This window comes from Cydia strobilella, chromosome 1 (assembly GCF_947568885.1).
Source record: "Cydia strobilella chromosome 1, ilCydStro3.1, whole genome shotgun sequence".
In the NCBI taxonomy this organism is placed as follows: domain Eukaryota; kingdom Metazoa; phylum Arthropoda; class Insecta; order Lepidoptera; family Tortricidae; genus Cydia; species Cydia strobilella.
Window position 1 is genome coordinate 31,481,092 of NC_086041.1, and position 17,518 is coordinate 31,498,609.

The 17,518-nt window shown below is 37.4% G+C and overlaps 1 protein-coding gene across 1 annotated transcript; it reads right to left on the bottom strand.

Moving 5' to 3' along the window:
* Positions 1 to 4,561: 4,561 nt before the first annotated feature.
* Positions 4,562 to 10,005, bottom strand: LOC134747565 (putative uncharacterized protein DDB_G0279653). Its single transcript, XM_063682138.1, has 5 exons — positions 9,987 to 10,005; positions 8,635 to 8,745; positions 6,840 to 7,357; positions 5,889 to 6,022; positions 4,562 to 4,702 (listed from the first exon to the last, which is right to left on the bottom strand). The coding sequence occupies exons 3-5, from the start codon at positions 7,319 to 7,321 to the stop codon at positions 4,662 to 4,664; spliced, it is 657 nt and encodes a 218-aa protein (XP_063538208.1). The 5' UTR covers positions 7,322 to 7,357; positions 8,635 to 8,745; positions 9,987 to 10,005; the 3' UTR covers positions 4,562 to 4,661.
* Positions 10,006 to 17,518: the final 7,513 nt, after the last annotated feature.

Below are 17,518 nucleotides of genomic sequence, written 5' to 3' on the forward strand. Positions count from 1 at the left end.
TAAAATACGTGAGTGACCCGTTATTAATATATTTAATATATTTATGTCTCACGGAAGTTTTGTTAGTACCTTGTGCAATACGTATGGTTATGCAACCCTATGCGACTCACTCATAACCTCGCCCTTTCTCTATTTTCTTTCAATTGTCAAGAGCGACAGGAATACAAAGCTGTTTCGAATATAGAAATAATACACCCACATGAGTGTCGACATAAAAGCTTTGTCTTGCTAATGCACCGGCAAGGGAATAGAAATAGCACTTTCGTGCGTAGGACTCTTATTAGAACAAGCTATATGGAAATGTCGGCTTTCAGGCTAGTTTCTATGCACTATCGACCTTTGCTTGTGTACAACGATGTTTAAATATCGTGTATTTCATAGTCCTTTGGGTCATATAACTTTATGCAAAAAATAAGGATTTTAAATTTATTTACTTCCGCTAGGTACCTAAAGGTTGTTGGAGATCGTTTTTAGCTATAAGACCGCGTGTTGTTTACCTTTACTTGAGTTACTGTATTCTGTATTATTTTCTTATATTAAGGTGTGAAATATAGAGCTTTAATTTTTTTTTCACCTAGCTGTGTCTTTATTTAATTCATCCGTTCTTTTAGGGCGAGACTCATACATTTGTACGTTCTTGTACGGGTTTTAAAGCATTCACTGTCAACGTTTTCGTAGCGCTACACTCGCAGCTGAACCCAGCGTTTTCCCGCTTTGTAGAGGAAAGCAGACTGCGAACAGAAAACCCGCCGAGCGTGTTCTTAGCACTCAATGTGAGAAGCTTCAATTATGGTATACCTACAGCAGAAAACTTGAAAAAAAAGTCGTGATTTTCTTCTCTGACTCTCCAAAATATTTTACTTAAATTCTAAAGAATGTAATCAAGATGCAAGATTCAATATCAAAGTAAATCTTGCAAAAAAAGTATTTCACGAAGTATTTTAATAAACATGTATACTATTATTGTATACCTACATTAATGTACTGGCTTTTCTCTATAGAGCTTGTGGGAAAGTAGTTCAAACCAGAAGAGACATGAGAATGAATAGATTGGTAATCTTATACTCTTTTGCAAGTTGTAGATGGCGTCAATGTAACATTAATTCCTGAGTCAATACCTGACGAAATAATGTTTGACTACTATTTTGTTATGATGATGATATATGTAAATAATTAATGATAATAATGATGATTTTAATGTAATTAATTTAATTTATTTAATAACCCTATATGTATGTATTATTTTTGTAAATAATTAATTGTGTTTCAATGTGTGTATTTGTTTTTGTAAATGCTACCGTAATTTGTAATAGCTAGTTTATAAGCGATTTGGTTAAACTGTAATGCTTATAAATGTAAATAAATAAATAAATTCAATTAGGGCCAGGCCCCACTGGCATAGACTAATAATAATACTAGACCGCCACGTCAACCCCCCTGACATACGCGTAACCAAAACGCTGCTTATTTTCGTAGTCGACATCTGGCGTTAAATAGCGGATTTATCAGTACCGCTATTTGACACTAGTTGCCACGAGTGTCGCTACAAACGAAAACTTTAATCATCATTTCTCTTTTTTGATTCAACACCCAAGTTCTATACTAGATTTTGTACAGAGTTTGACAGTCCTTTTTAACTGTAAGTCTTTGGTTGAAATCTAGAGAGCACCTACTCTTGCCAAGTTGCTTCATTGTCCCCGACTCAAATTTAGATGCTCTAAGGATGTTTCATATCACACCGTAGCGAGCAAGGCACATAAATTTGCCTAACAACACACAGATATATATAACTCCGTACCAAAATTCTCTTTGGTCTAACATCAGGCGGATTTAACGGGAGGCAAATTCGAAGGTACACTTTGACATCTAAATGATATCATTTTTTTTTTAATTAGCCTACTTTGGTGTCCCACTGCTGGGCAAAGGCCTCCCCTCGTTTTTTCCACTCGACCCTGTCATCATTTAGATGAGAAAATGTAACTTTGGAATGCTCCGGGTTCTCCTAAAAAAACCGGACAAGTGCGAGTCGGACTCTTCCACCGAGGGTTCCGTACTTTTTAGTATTTGTTGTTGTAGCGCTGCGGCAACAGAAATACATCATACATCTGTGAAAATTTCATGAGATTCTATCACGGTTCATGAGATACAGCCTGATGACAGACAAATGGACAGACGGCGGAGTCCTAGTAATAGGGTCCCGTTTTTACCCTTTGGGTACGGAACCCTAAAAAGGAGTGTACCTACAGCGCATGAAACCTTCCTGGAATGACATGCGTTCATATGCTACGGTAACATTTACCATGAGGCAGGCTGTATGCCTATTTTCTCTCGGCTCGACATATAAAAGTTCCAAAAAAAATTTCTTACCACACCCGCTCGTTAAGGCTGTGTTTATGTTTCAAAAATCTGATGGGACAGTAGCATTTCATCCAAAAGAGTGGCAAAGTGGTGGCAAAGTAATTTGATGAGAATTTTGAGTAGCTTCCTCGTGTTAGCTGATAATATAATTAAGTTTTAAGTGATGATTTTGAATGATACATATTTCATACCTAGGATTCATTTAGATTTGATATTTCATGTTATAGGTGTTAGTATTTTCCTCGGGTTAGTGTTAAAAAGTTTTGTGTTTCACTCGGTAGCAAAGTTTGTTTAACCCTCTTGCCTGGAAATGAAACCCTTGCAACGTTCAAGATTCCACTTTTCGAACTACTCGCTACGCTTATGGTCCAATTTAAGAATAACTCATTTGCTCGGGTATCAATATTAGTTAAATAACAACTTTGCTCCTTGTAAAACAAATAACAATTCTAGGCTCGGCACCATACTCGGCACAGTGTATCATGAGCCATATTTAATGTGGAACGCTTAAACGTTTTGATATCTTCATTTAGTTACGTATTCTTGAAGCATATCAGTATTACTTCGGGGCACAGAGAACGGCTTTCTCAACACTGAAGTTTTTGGATTATGATATGCACTGTTCGACGGGGTTAAATTAAGAGCCCGTCAACGTGCTCACTAGCGCAACTGCTAAATAATTGTGATTATTTAAATTTAACGATAGATATTTAAAACAGGGGGCCGCTACGTACTTAGGACCTTAATTTTTGGTTTTTGGTTTTGAAATACTTTAAGAAAAAATGTTACTTAAAAGAAATGTAAGATAAAAAAAAAATGTTACTAATTGTGATTACCATTACCACGTTATGGTATAGATGTAATAGTCAAAAATCAAAGCTTCTGCGTAGGTTTCGTAGGTTCCGTAGGTTTGACTAGGGTTAGTCTTAGTCGAAGCCCAAATAAATGACGTTTTTCGGCCTTCGACTAAATAATTTTCGTCAAACCTAGGGGAGACTAATTTGGTCAAGCAAACGTCGAAGCTCAATTTCATGAAATCGGGGTTTGACCAGTTAAACTTCAATTAGGTATTAGAATATCTTAATTTGTTAGATTTATCTACAGTATTACTACTAAACTAAATCAAAATTCTAAATACAATCACAATGTCAATTATTAAATTAAATGAATAAATTACAAAAAAAAAAAAAAAACAACAAAAGCACAATAACAACTAATCAAATAACCCACCCCGGGTCATTCCAGGCGCAAAAGTTCCCAACACGCTCGCTGCGTTTCCGCGTTGAACCGCAATAGATAACCTTTGCACCAGGAAAATTGGGTATTTGTTAGATTAGTTATAATAAAACGATTTTTTTTATTTAAATGTTTATTGTTTTAATATTGTCGTAATTAAAATCTCGTTCCCTTAGTTGACGGAGCCCCGCTACGCGGGGCTCCTAATTCTGGTCATTTGCCCTTCGGTCATCTGAAGCTACCTAATAAAACCTATCCTACCTATCTTTCCCTCCTTTCCTTCCTTTACTTCTTTCTTCCTCCTCTTCCTTTACGATCGGGCGGATTTTCCGAGTACAGATCGACTTTCGACCGACCGACTAGGCATAGCCCGAAACAGATTATTTTACTTTTGATGTTTGAAAAGTCAGGAACTTCTAGGTTTGACTAAAAATACTTCAGTCAAAGGCCGAAATTGAAATTTATTTCGGTGTTTGCCCGATTAGGATAAACCAGTTATTCCGGGAAGAGACTGCATATCGACCGTTGACTATAGATGTTATCCTTTTGACCTTCAACTTCACTCAAAGTTATATTTATTAAACTGATACTTATCATTTTCCTCTTTCTAATTCTTAATATCGCGTATCTAAACCAAAATTGTGGGTTTTTCCAAGAGCGGCGGAAAGATAAATCTCAAACCATAGACGGTTATGACGTATGTTATGACCCAGCCTTTCTGTCCTGACTTAACAGTTTTAATTGATATTTCCTGTAATAGTCTGTGCAGAAAAGAGTTGGTAATTATTTGTTGTGGCTTGCTTGGACGGTAACAAAGCAAATTACCCGTAGCTTAGTCAAAGGAGGATGGGAATGGGAATATAAATGTTTAGTTTGTTGATGATATTGTGGTCTAGATGCTCTAGTTGTTATCTTGCTGTGTACGGATATGATGGTTGTATTTGTTTTGTCTAGCAGCATAAAGACATCGTCTGTTTCTTTTAATTACGTGGTGTTAAAAAAAGACATTAAATACTATATACAGACTGGATAATTTAAAATACATAATTATTTTATTCATGATGGTGTCATCCTGTTTTACATCTACCGTCCCGTTGTACGAAAACATCTGAAAACAATTTCAATAATTAATAATGATTGTTGTGAAGTTGGTAGACCTGAATTAATTTATCATTGTATCCATCAGGTTCTGCAAAATTAAATTTGTGTTTACTGTAGAATTCCATTTTAAAGCTCATTAGTGGAGTTCAATAGTTTGTTAATTTTAATTTGAAATGTTGATTGATAAATAGTACATAGGATTTTCCGTAAAGAAACAGTAGATAGGTATCGAGCTGTCACATAAATTTGAACCTTAATACTATCCCGATAGTTGCTTTTTATACGACATGGTTGCTTTGGCGCGTGCTGAAAACCGCTCTTAAAAAAAAACTTGTTTAACAGATTAGGGCCCTTATGGTGGAGACAATCCATTATGTATCTATACAACCAGTACCTACTGCCTAGGCCTATAGATAGAGATCATAATTGCCAAACATTAAATGGCGCCTCTGGTTTGCGGCCTTGAAAACAATACTGAATAAATTCTCGGAACGAGTTCAGTTCAAAATCTAAAGACTAACTAAGATTTTTTTATAATACTTAATGCCGCTATGCAAGACTAAAGATTTCAATATTCGGAAGTAGGACATTCTGCGGACATATTTTATTACCAGTTTTAGTTTGACCAATTCCCATATTTAATGTTACAAAAACTTTTAATAAATAAATATTTCAGTTTTTTATATATATCAAAGATTTGTTTTCGATGAGTTTTCGTTAATTATGCTTTAAGTCACAATCAGAAACAAACATTATGACACATTAAAGGATGACTCACGTTAGACCGGGCCGTGTCCGGGCCGGAGCTTCCAACGCTTACTTTTCTATGACATGTCATGATGATAATTTCCATAGAAATCGAAGCGCCGGAAGCTCCGGCCCGGACCGGGCCCTGTTTAACGTGAGTCATCCTTTATGCAGGTAGTGGTATGGTATATGGTACCTAAATCGTTCGTAACAGTACTACTTATTTCAGCGTAAAGAAAAGAAATCCTGATTATAAACTGAAATAGTTATCATATAGGTAGTTTCTAAAGAAAAAGTGACCAAGCCCTCCGGTGGCAGAAGCCGGAATGGAACCGGCGTCACTAATATTATAGGCCACCCGATCACTGTGGTAACCATCCCAAATTCTCGAAGAAAAAATTATAACTTGATTTGTTCCGTAGTTGTAAAGGAATCCAGATACTCACTAACACCGCAGTTCCGAGCGCAAATGAACCGACCCGGGTTAAAATACGTTACGTTGTTCGATCCGCACACGGGCTTGTATTCTGTGCTCGATTGGCAATCTTGCACACATTGTCTCTGCGTGGGAGTATCGCAACTGTAAACAGAGGCGTTTTATCATGTTTTATGTGCTGAAAGTTCAATTAAGCTGGGAACGATTTGTACAATCGAGTGTCTATCTATCGCTTTCGTTGTTGTTGCTAGCATAAAAGTGGAATGGAACATTTCTACGCAAGATACGCATGTAATAATAGTAGATTGTTAAACAAGGGAGGCGGAGCCTTTCACCCGAGTTAAACACTTCACTTTTCATTTCGAATTTTTTAATCAAATCAACAACAAAGTCCAAATGATTGACTACTAGTACACTATGAGACGAAGATCATCTTATAGAACAAAATGTTATATTCTGGATTACATGAGTTAAGAATTGATGTAAAGCTTTGATTGGAAATAATAGGCAAGATACTGCACTACAATTATAGTACACAATTGTATTTTTTTCATAGGTTGTTACGTTTTTATAAGAATTTCCGCAAGGTAGTAAAAAAGACGATTTTCATCATATTTTGTTTAATACTTCCAATATTATTTAAGTAAAGGTTACAGTTAATTTTGAAACAATGTTAAGTAATGCAGAAGAAATACAAAAAAAGATCCAATATAATTGATCTAAAGTTATAGTTTTCCCCTAATTTTCATTTTCCTATTGACTGCTATTATATTGCACACAGCTGGATACAGGTACCCTTTATATAATTATATATTTTAATAAGGAAAATTGTACAATCCTGTTACATAATCCGGGTTCCAAAATATTTTCCCTTAGAAACCAACTAGGTACCTGATGTTTAGGTGGATGTCCGTCCGGGCAAAGTATTTAGTTTACCTCAAATAATTGCAATTATACCCACCCATCTTGGAAAACAATGCTATCTGGGACAGAAGTAGTCAAAGCAACCGGTTTTCCTAATATGGCCACGGGATTGTACTCATCAAGGCCTTGTGGGTTCTGATTTTGAAATGACATCTGGTTTCCATTTTGATTCTGGAACTGGTTTTGATTTCCCTGATTTTGAGTTTGAAATTGGTTTCCAGGATTCCAATTGCCAGGTCCGGACTGGCTGATCCCATTCTGTAGTGGAATGTCGTCTAAAGTTCCAGCGTTGAAATTTTGGTTCTGTCCAAAATTGTTGCCGTTAAAGTTTTGTGAATTTGATTGGGAAGGGTATTGATTTATCTCCTGGTTGATCTGTTGATTTGGAAATTGTATCGGTGATGAGTATTGACTTTGGTTATTCCCAAAATTGTTTTGTGAGAAGCCACCCTGAGGATATAGTGGCGTCGATTGAAGATGCTGATCTAAATTTGATTGCGCTTGATTTGGTGTTTGCATTTGTTGCCAATTGTTGAATTGTGATTGAGGATTTTGCTGAAAATAACATACGTTTTAAAAATAGAAACAGCTGAACTTAAAGTTATATTATGCTGATTATGTGAAACTTTTTGTGACTGGGATTTTATAAGTATATAGGGAAATAAGTTTAGTTTTATATTTCCAACGGCTTGCCGGTCTTAAGCCAATAAACCTAACCCTACAAGTTTTGTAGAAAAACAGCTCCGACTTTCCCAATGAACATGTCCACCGCGACATATCACGATCGTTTACAGAAATAAAAAAACCGGACAAATGCAAGTCGGACTCGCCCACCGAGGGTTCCGTACTTTTTAGTATTTGTTGTTATAGCGGCAACAGAAATACATCATCTGTGAAAATTTCAACTGTCTAGGTTCATGGCGGTCGGACAATAGAGTCTTAGTAATAGGGTCCCGTTTTTACCCTTTGGGTACGGAGCCCTAAAAATTAAGGTGCATTGGGATTGGGATATAACTTCGCCAAAGGGATAATTTAAAATAACTTAGGGTACTACATCAGACGCACTTCATAGCTTATCATCGCTTACCTACGCTACTGCAACGCTTACCAAGGCATCTATCTTGATTACTGTTGCTATAGCTACAGAATGAATATAGTACTACGTACAGAAGGCTCACTGTATAACAAAACCCCTTTTTAGGTATAGCAAACAGGCTACGTTGCCGATTGGACATACTTATGTGTAGTCAGCATTTTTCCTGCAACCAGCTGCGATGCAGTGTTTACTTGCTTTAGACATATTTGTATGCCACACCAGATCTGGTGACGGCGTCAGTAATTTGTTATTTTTCAAATTACCCCGTTTTCGGAGCTACCCCAATACATCTAACGCTGCGTCTTACGTAAGCGAACAACTCGCGGACGCGAAGTGTCGCGGCGCGGCGCGGCGGAGCCACAACGAGATAGCCCACGTAGGACACTTCTATAGGTACCAAAGGATTGATTCACCTCGAATCCCCGAATGATTGTTGTTCGCCTACGTAGTACGCTGCGTTACTGGCTTACGCTATCGATATATTCCATTCAAAGTACCACCACTGGTGTTTAACTTACGGACAGTATAAATTGTGTATATTTTTATTCTGTGCCGATGGACAGTTAAGGATGACTCACGTTAGACCGGGCCGTGTCCGGACCGAAGCTTCTGGAGCTTACTTTTCTATGACATGACAGGTGATCACGTGATGCCTTCCATAGAAAACGAAGCGCCGGAAGCTCCGGTCCGGACAAGGCCCGGTCTAACGTGAGTCATCCTTTAAGAGTGTACCTACCTGATGGAGATATCCTGGCTCGTGGAATATTTGGCCCAAAATATTTTCTAACCCGTAGAATCTTGTCTCTAGCTCCGGCGTCTTCTGTGTTGTTGATGTAATTGCAACATCCTTTGGACGTCCGAAAACCGTGGTTGGAAATAATACAACACAAATTAATTGATACAATTGAGACGAAGGGACGACAGCCCCGAAACCGCCTTTCCATACAAACGTGGTCCCCATATAGTATTTATGTAAAAATATTTTCCATAATGTCAATATCCAGAGAGGAAAATGGGGACTACGTGTGCATGGAGAAGCTGGCGTCCTCTTTCCTCTTAAAAGAAAAAATACATTTATATATGTTATGATATATTATATGAATATCTGTGACGATTTTTTTTATTGGACACCAGCATTGAAATCCTAAGTGTAAGAATCTCACTCACTCTCCAGTTGGTAAGATATTTAATTCTAAACATCTACCTTAATAAAAAAAACCGGACAAGATATTAATCAAAACTTTACGTTTACGTCAATCATAAAACCACATAATAAGGTACAACCTTGAGGTGAAACCGAACAAACATTTGTACCTAGTCCACATAGACATAGTATAGTAGTTATAGACATGAAACCGAGCGACCAGGGGTAAGAGAAAGACATATTCATGTATTGACAGGTTAATGTATGGAAGCATAATCCTTTTTCTCTTTCACTCTTATAAATTTCGGTATTTCGCCATCGCCTCCTACCAAGGGCCTGACACTTTTTAATAGAGAAATAGTCTTATTGCGATTCCTATAAGAGGAAAGAGAAAATAGTGCCATGCTTTGTCCTTATCACCGACCGGGTTTTTTTTCATGGTCCAGTTCCACGTAACACTTATGCCCAGTTCCGCGTAAAGCTTATGCCCAGTTCCGCGTAAAACTTATGCCCTTTTACACCTAAGCTGCGAGACTTGTACCCTTTTTTTTAAATATATGTCTACAGATTTGTACTTTTTAAATAAATGTGATACCGTGATACCAATGACGTAATGTGGGTCAGTGTACCAAAGAAAAAAGGAAAAAAGAGAAAATTTTCGACGAAAAGTACATATTTCCGAAGCCAACTTAACTATTTTGTCGTGTACGAAATGTCAAATTAAGTATATTTTGTCATGTAACATTTTTTTCTAGGATCAATAATTATGGAGATAGGTGAGGTTGTAACCTTTTTATTCTTAATTTTTTATTTTCAATTTTATTTTCAATTTTAATGTTTCACTGCTTTTATGAGCCATGTTGCTTGAAATAAAGTATTAATAATAATAAAAAGTAACCGACAATAGTACAAAAACGTTGTTCGATTAGTACTTACGTACTTACCTGAGATAAAACACATAAGCACTAACTCATGTTTGAACATAATAAACATTTTTATTTTACTTTTGTTTACACTGGTTGTTTCACCATCGATCGAAATAACAAAACTGACCGTCAATAGACAGGTCTACCCACAACATCGTTAAGTTGATCTACGTAATATGAAGTTACTCACAAAATTATTTTACTAATGGCTTCGCCAAAAACTCTGCCTAATCCGGTTTTCGTAATTACTCAATCAATAATACGATAATTTTAGGTTAGTAATAATTTATTTATTTCCACTAATATTTAGGTACGATCAATTTTTTTTTTTTCACTAGCCTATTATGGTGTCCCACTGCTGGGCAAAGGCCTCTCCCCTTGTCTTCCACGACTCCCGATATAGTGCCTCCTCCGGCCATTATATTATGATATATTATATTATGGTATATTACGATCAATTTACAAAACAAAATTAGAATTAAGTAATACAATGTTGACAAATTCAAATCCGCAACGTAGGCTTCGTCAGGTGGGTACAACCATAAATCAGCAAGCGTCGCCATTACACACAAACAATAATTTTAGGTAACTTTTTCTGTTGTTTTGTTTGTTAAGAGGAAAGGGTACGGCCGTTTTCCATACAAACGTAGTCCCTATTTTCCTCTTTGGATATTATCATTATTGAAAATATTTTGACACAATTTGTTGTGTATCAACCACAGCTACGTTTGAATTTACGAATTTTAATTATTAAAACAGAGGAGCATTCGGTTTTTCGCTCCTAATTTCTATAAGAAAATGAGAGCTACGTTTGTATGAAAAGGCGATTTCGCCCGGGTCCTTCACTTTCGTCTAAAGGGTTTTCCGTTTTTCATTGGTATATTAATTAAAAGGTCTGAGTTCCATTCCGGTCTGTTCAGCCTTGTCGAGTTTTTTTTTGCTTAAGTTGGATTCGATGAAAAGTTTTTCTTTCATGTGAAAATTCTTTATACACAGTTTTGGCAGTAGGTAGCTCAAAGCCTAATAGTATGTAAGTATACACAGGGTGGCTAAAAAATAAGTTAAATAAGTATAAAGATTATACTCTGCAACTTTTACTATAGGACCTACCCCGAAAACGCCAAAAAAAATTGGCTGTTTCATACATATTGGCTGGTCCATTTTCTATGGGAGGGTAAAATTTTTGCGATTTCGTGGTTGGTCTCATAGTAAAAGTTGCTCAGTATAATCCCAAAACCTCCCTGGCAACGGGAATGTGCATATTTTTTACCCACCCTGTATGTGTGTATTGTGGCAAACAAATAAATATTTTTTTATCTATCGAAACAAAGGAGTAGTACTAATATAAATACATTAAAATTTTTTACTACCTAACTAAGGATGGTATTCCATCCGTCCAATATCTTGGCCAATATGTATTTGCGTCTCACATTTTGCTTAATGAGAGACCGAGACGCAATGCACATTGGAAAAGAAATTGGTAGGTGGAATGCCACCCTAAAAGCTAATGAATCTAACAACAATAAAATAATTGAAATTAGGAGAGGTGCGCAAAATGATTCCCTTTGTTCAAAGAAAAGAAAAACACAAGATTTACGAGTAGATATTTATGAATAGTCCATTTACTTATCTAAGCTAAGCTACTGCATACTCATTTCTATGTTAAGTTTTCTAAAAGTCTAGTAAAGGATCATTTCATACCTACGTATGGATAAAACGCTCCCTACCGCCGTACCGCCGTACCGCCGTACGGTGCTCGTACCGCCATGACACTTTAAGAGGCAACTGGCGAGCTGGCGGGGTTGGCGGGGTCACGGGGCACAGTAGTTGCTCAGATACGATGGGGAATCATTTTACCTTGAGGGATCGTCGTTTATACACATGTCCATGTTTTTTTTTGGTTCGCTGTTTATTGTAGATAGCAAACAGAATTAGCTATAGAACTAAATGAGAGTTCAATCTAAAGATTCTAAAGCACAGATATAAAGTGCCTTAAGTACTTACTTAGCTATTAAGGCGAAACTACAAAGTTATCCTATTAAAACGCAGGTGCCGCTAAGATGGACCGGAGCAATTACTGTGATAGCGGGCAATATGTCGCCATTAGTTGTTAACGACCATATTGTCCAAGTTACAAAGTAAAAAAGGCAATATCAGTGGCACAGTAATTTATCCAGATTGTACTCCATTTATAGTTTAGTTTGTTTAGTTTTTGTGGTAGATACTGACTAAAAAAACCGGCCAAGTGCGAGTCGGACTCGCGTTGCAAGGGTTCCGTACATTACACAATTTAAACAATGTATTTTTTATGTGAAATGTCTTTAAAAAAACCGTAGGGGTCGGATCAAAAACTAAGTAATTAAGTCCGACTCACGCTTGACTGCACATTTCTAATAGGTTTTCCGGTGATCTATAGGTAAAGATCTATTTTGTGTATGTTATTCAAAATTTTTGACCCAGTAGTTTCGGAGATAAAGGGGGGAATGGTCATTTTTTGCCTATTTTCTTGAATAACTTCTAAACTATTTATTTTAAAATTATAAAAAAAAATATATTTGAGATTCTCACAATGAGCTCTTTCATTTGATATGTAACACGATATAGTTTGACAAACTTTATTTTTTTAGTTTTCTCATTTACCCCCAAAAGTGGCCCCAGTGTTTAAAATTAATATGTTTACGTTACATATCCATCTTTGGGTCACAAACTTACATATGTGTACCAAATTTCAACTTAATTGGTCTAGTAGTTTCGGAGAAAATAAGCTGTGACAGACGGACAGACAGACAGACAGACGCACGAGTGGTCCTATAAAGGTTCCGTTTTTTCCTTTTGAGGTACGGAACCCTAAAAAAAGTGGCTCAAAGTTGAATTAGAGATTTGATTTCCTGTTGCTTTTACTACTGCTTTTATTTACAAGGAACTTAATTAATGTCATTACCGGGTCTAACGTGACACGCGCGGGTCCTGCCGGAAGCTAAAATTATTCCCATTTTTTCCTTTACCTAATATATATATATAATTAATTATGTGTACAAAACGCGAGAGTTTAAAGTGTTATATTCCAAAAAACTTATCATTTGTGATCGTTATTATCACTTAAATTTTAGACACCAATAGTAAACAAAACAGAACAGTTCAGTACAGTTCCATTAGAACTGTGTCACTTTGTAATATTGTAAAAGTAATAAGTAATTACAAAAGAAAATCCAAAATGAAATTATTTTCAAAAATGCTTTCTTAGGGTTACAATATGAGGATCACGATTACGTATCATTTGTGGTGTTTTGTACAAAAAAATCACCCATATGAAAATGGCTGAAATGTAATGATATGGTATATTTAAAAAAGTCACAGCACTCCCCTCCTAACCGTACCGTACCGTACCGTACCATACCATAAAAAAAATGTAATAAAAGTATGAAGTTCATGGCCTTCACTAAATTAAAAAGCTACATTGTTTCACTCCCTGGAGTGAGGAAAGTCGCACTTTCCTCTCCCAGGGAGTGACGAAAGTAGGAGTAGGCTTGTTCGAGCTGCTGAGGTGAGAAATTATTTTTACCTTGGGCGTTAACACTTAAATCCCTCACTACGCTCAGGATTCAATTATAGAATCCTTCGCTTCGTTCAGGATCCAATGTACGCCCTCGCCGTAAATATGTCATTTTGCTCCCTTAAGACACAGTCTACTATTTGACCTTATGCGTGTGCCAAATGGCTAAACTGTACATCGATTTGCGGTTTTTCTTTGGAATTATGCTCGTACGCCGTCCACTACTGGTGCCAGTCCAGTCGGCCTAGCCAAGGTGACAATCGCTATCGCTTCGACAACGAAACGCTTTGTGTCTCTCTATCACTCTTCCATATTGGTGCTACAGTGACAGTGGCGTTTCGTTCGCTGCGGAGCGTAAGCGATTGGCATGTTGGCTATATAGGCTATAGGGGTGGACTTACTATACATCCCTCATCCCATACCTACTTGTGACTATAGCGCACTATAGCGTATCTATAGGTAGTTAAATAAATGTAAACAATGTGTTTTTACATTTTCGGGTACTTGAAACATTTATCAGTTAACTAACCAAATAGAAAACTGCCTGGATCTGTTTCTTATCGTTCTGGCTTTAAGGGGCTACCTGAGGTTTTCATCGATTTTTGACAAGTTTTGAATCGTATCTTCTACTTTTGCATTACATATAGAATTATAAGACAAGCGGCTATCGGTTCTTCAATCTTTCATCTCCATTTTTGTCTACCGGATTGTGAAAAAAATGAATACTTATTTATTAATGATTGTTTTAAACATTGTCTAAAAAAACACTTTTTTCGTATCTCGATTGCTGTGAAAGATCTTACTTATAAGAAATCTACATATTTGGGTTCGTCTTAGACGTCTCTAAAAATTTGTCTAAGGTTTTAATTTTAAACTAATCAACACAAAAGTTATGGCCAGAAAACCAGTTTTTTGGCCTAAAATTGTTCAACTTTGATGCCAAATATTTCGAAAACAATGAACTTTGAAGTAAATATGGGATACTATATTGCTAAAATCCGTTGCTGTTAATATGATAAGCTACAAAAAACATTAGAAAACTAAGGGATTCAAATCGAAGGTCATTGGGGCATGGGATCCCTATTTCATTTAATCGTGTAATGTTTTCATCTACCCTCGAATGGCTAAATATTCGATCTCGTTTTAGGATCTTTATGGGGGCGAAGTAACAAAAAACAAAATTACTATTGATTAATCATTTCATCCCGATATAATTATTATTCCTATTAACAAAATAGCACAATTATTTACACTGAGTAAGTAATATATCGTAGTAAAACTTCCGCAAGTTTTGACACATCTAGTTAAATTAATTGACTTGAAGAATTTTTTTGCCCAATAAAATACCTAATAGTGGTTTGTTTATATTCTTTTAAATATAATAATAATACCTTGCCTTCATTGGCCGTCCAGAGGGGAGTCGTAAGAGCTATATGCTCCAGGGGTGGAAGTGAAAGATGCATAAGACGCGAGTTGGCACAGTGGCTGTTAACAGCCACTGGGTAGAAAGCGGCGCACACCTCTCGACACCCCTGAGCCGCTCACGCCGGTGTTGCTCCCGGTCGTCTTCACGACGGCACTTTCAGGGGCCCATCTAGTCAGCGGCGAGTCACCACCTGCCTCGTTAGTTAGTTAGTTAGTTTTGCTGGGCATTTTCCGCAAATCGACATCCAAATGTGCCTATTTTGCGTGAAACGAGATAGCGCTACTCTAGCCACCCCAGCTCCTCCACGAAGCCTAGCAAAGTCTTCAGGTTGCTAGTTGCCTCTTTTAGTATGCATGGATTACCTAGGTATTTGCTCCTATACACTTCTACCTGTTTACAGTCTAGGAGAATATGTTTTGTTGTTTCTTCTTCTTCCATGCACGCTCTGCACATGGGGCTATCAGTTTTACCCATATTATGTAGGTGTTTGTTTAGTGTGTTATGTCCTGTTATTAATCCTACTATTTTACGTAGTTGGCTTCTTGGTGTTTTCAGTAATATTTTGGTAAGCTTGTGGTTCAGTTCCGGTAGAATTTCTTTGGTTTGCCTGCATGTCTTCAATTCACTCCAGTACTTGTTGTGCAGTTGTCTGTGATGTTGTTCTAGCTGGTTGTGTATGTAGGATATTGGTAGAGGCATAATTGGCTCGGGTCCATATGCCGGTGTTTCTGAACCTTTCCTGGCCAGTTCATCCGCTGCATCGTTTCCTCTTGATCCACTATGCCCCTTTATCCATTGTACTGTTACTTTGTTGCCTTCTTTGCTCACTTCAGTGAGGCTCCGATGGCATTCAAGTATAAGCTCTGAGGTAAGTTTGTCGCTGCATAGCGCTTGTAGTACCGATTTACTGTCTGACAGTATTAGTATGGTTTCGTGTTTCACTTGTCGTCTTGTAATAGCATTGCAAGCTTCTATTATTCCTACACATTCAGCTTGGAATACCGTATTGTGTTCACCAAGGGGTTTTGTGATGTGTATGTTCAGGTCCTCTGAGAAGACACCACATCCTGTCCCTTCGTTTGTTTTTGAGCCATCTGTGAATATTCTTAGGTTTGTTTGGTTTAGTCCTTCTTTCGGATCTTCTGTTAACGATATGGCGTAATCTTTCCAAAAGATCATAGTTTTTGGTATTTTGTCGATAGGCGCTTCCAGCATGGGCATTTTTGAGATCGTATTTCCATAGATCTTCTTGTGCGATGAGCTGAAAGATGTCCATAGGTTTAGATTCTTCAAACGAAGAGCTGTGGCAGCCGCTTCTTTCTGTATGTACATGTGTAGTGGCAGGAGTCCTAGCATTATCTCTAGAGCTGCAGTCGGAGTAGTTCTCATGCAGCCCGTTGCAGCCACACATGCTAGTCTTTGTGTTTTATTTAGTTTGTCTATTACTGTGGTTAGCTGGGTGCGGGGCCACCATACAACCGCGCCGTAGCTGATCATTGGCATTATTACCATTTTGTACAGCCACAGTATAATGTGAGGGGCAAGTCCCCATCTTTTGCCTACCATCCTCCGGCATTGCCAAAAGGCTACTGTTGCTTTGTTCAGTTTATTGTCCAGGTGTTTGTTCCAGTTCAGTTTATCGTCCAGGATTATGCCTAGGTACTTTACATCCTTTGAAAGTGTCAGTTTTGTGCCAAAAAGTGTTGGCATTTCGTATGTACCCAGTTTTCGTTTATGGGTGAAGAGAATTGTGTCGGTCTTCTTTGGGTTTACCGATAGGTCATTCTCCTTGCACCATTTATCTACTATCTTCAGTGCTGTCTGTGTGAGATCGCACAGTGTGTTTATTACTAGGCCGCTGATTAGTATTACTAAGTCATCTGCGTACCCTATGGTCATAAAATGTTTGTTGTTTAGTTTTGTTATCAAATCGTTTACAACCAGGTTCCAAAGCAATGGTGAGAGTACTCCTCCCTGGGGGCATCCTCTCATGACTAGTGCCTGGTGATTTTGATTTTCTGTTAGTCTTATTATTCTCTGTCTTAGCATATTCATTATCCATTCGATTATGAGCGGGTTGGTTCCATGTCTATGTAATGCTTGTTGAATGCTGCTGAAATTAGTCTTGTCAAAGGCTCCCTCTATGTCGATGAAGGTGCCTAGACAGGAGTTTTTCCTCGCCAACGCATTCTCTATGTTGCTTACTACAGCGTGGAGAGCTGAGTCAGTTGATTTACCTTGACTGTAGGCGTGTTGGTTTGGATGGATTTCTATGTTTTTTAGAGCCGTGTCCTTCAGTTCTCTGTCACATAGTCTTTCTAGTGTTTTTAGCATGAAGGACGTAAGGCTGATTGGTCTGAAAGACTTAGGATCTGAATAATCGGTTTTTCCTGGTTTTGGTAGGAAAATCACTTTCACTTCCCTCCATTTCTGTGGTATATATCTAAAGGCTATACAGCTGCACAGTAGATTGGATAAATGTTTTATTAATGTATGTCCTCCCCACTTTAGTAGGGCTGGGTAGATTCCGTCCGTTCCCGGCGATTTAAAGTTATCGAAACTATTTACCGC

Excerpts from the sequence above, each read along its gene's own strand:
- LOC134747565 (XM_063682138.1), bottom strand. The coding sequence starts at position 7,321 with ATGCAAACACCAAATCAAGCGCAATCAAATTTAGATCAGCATCTTCAA. Across the intron at positions 6,023-6,839 it reads AGCATTGTTTTCCAAGATGG|TTGCGATACTCCCACGCAGA; the intron begins GTGGGTATAATT and ends CTCTGTTTACAG. Across the intron at positions 4,703-5,888 it reads CGCTCGGAACTGCGGTGTTA|ATGTTTTCGTACAACGGGAC; the intron begins GTGAGTATCTGG and ends AATTGTTTTCAG.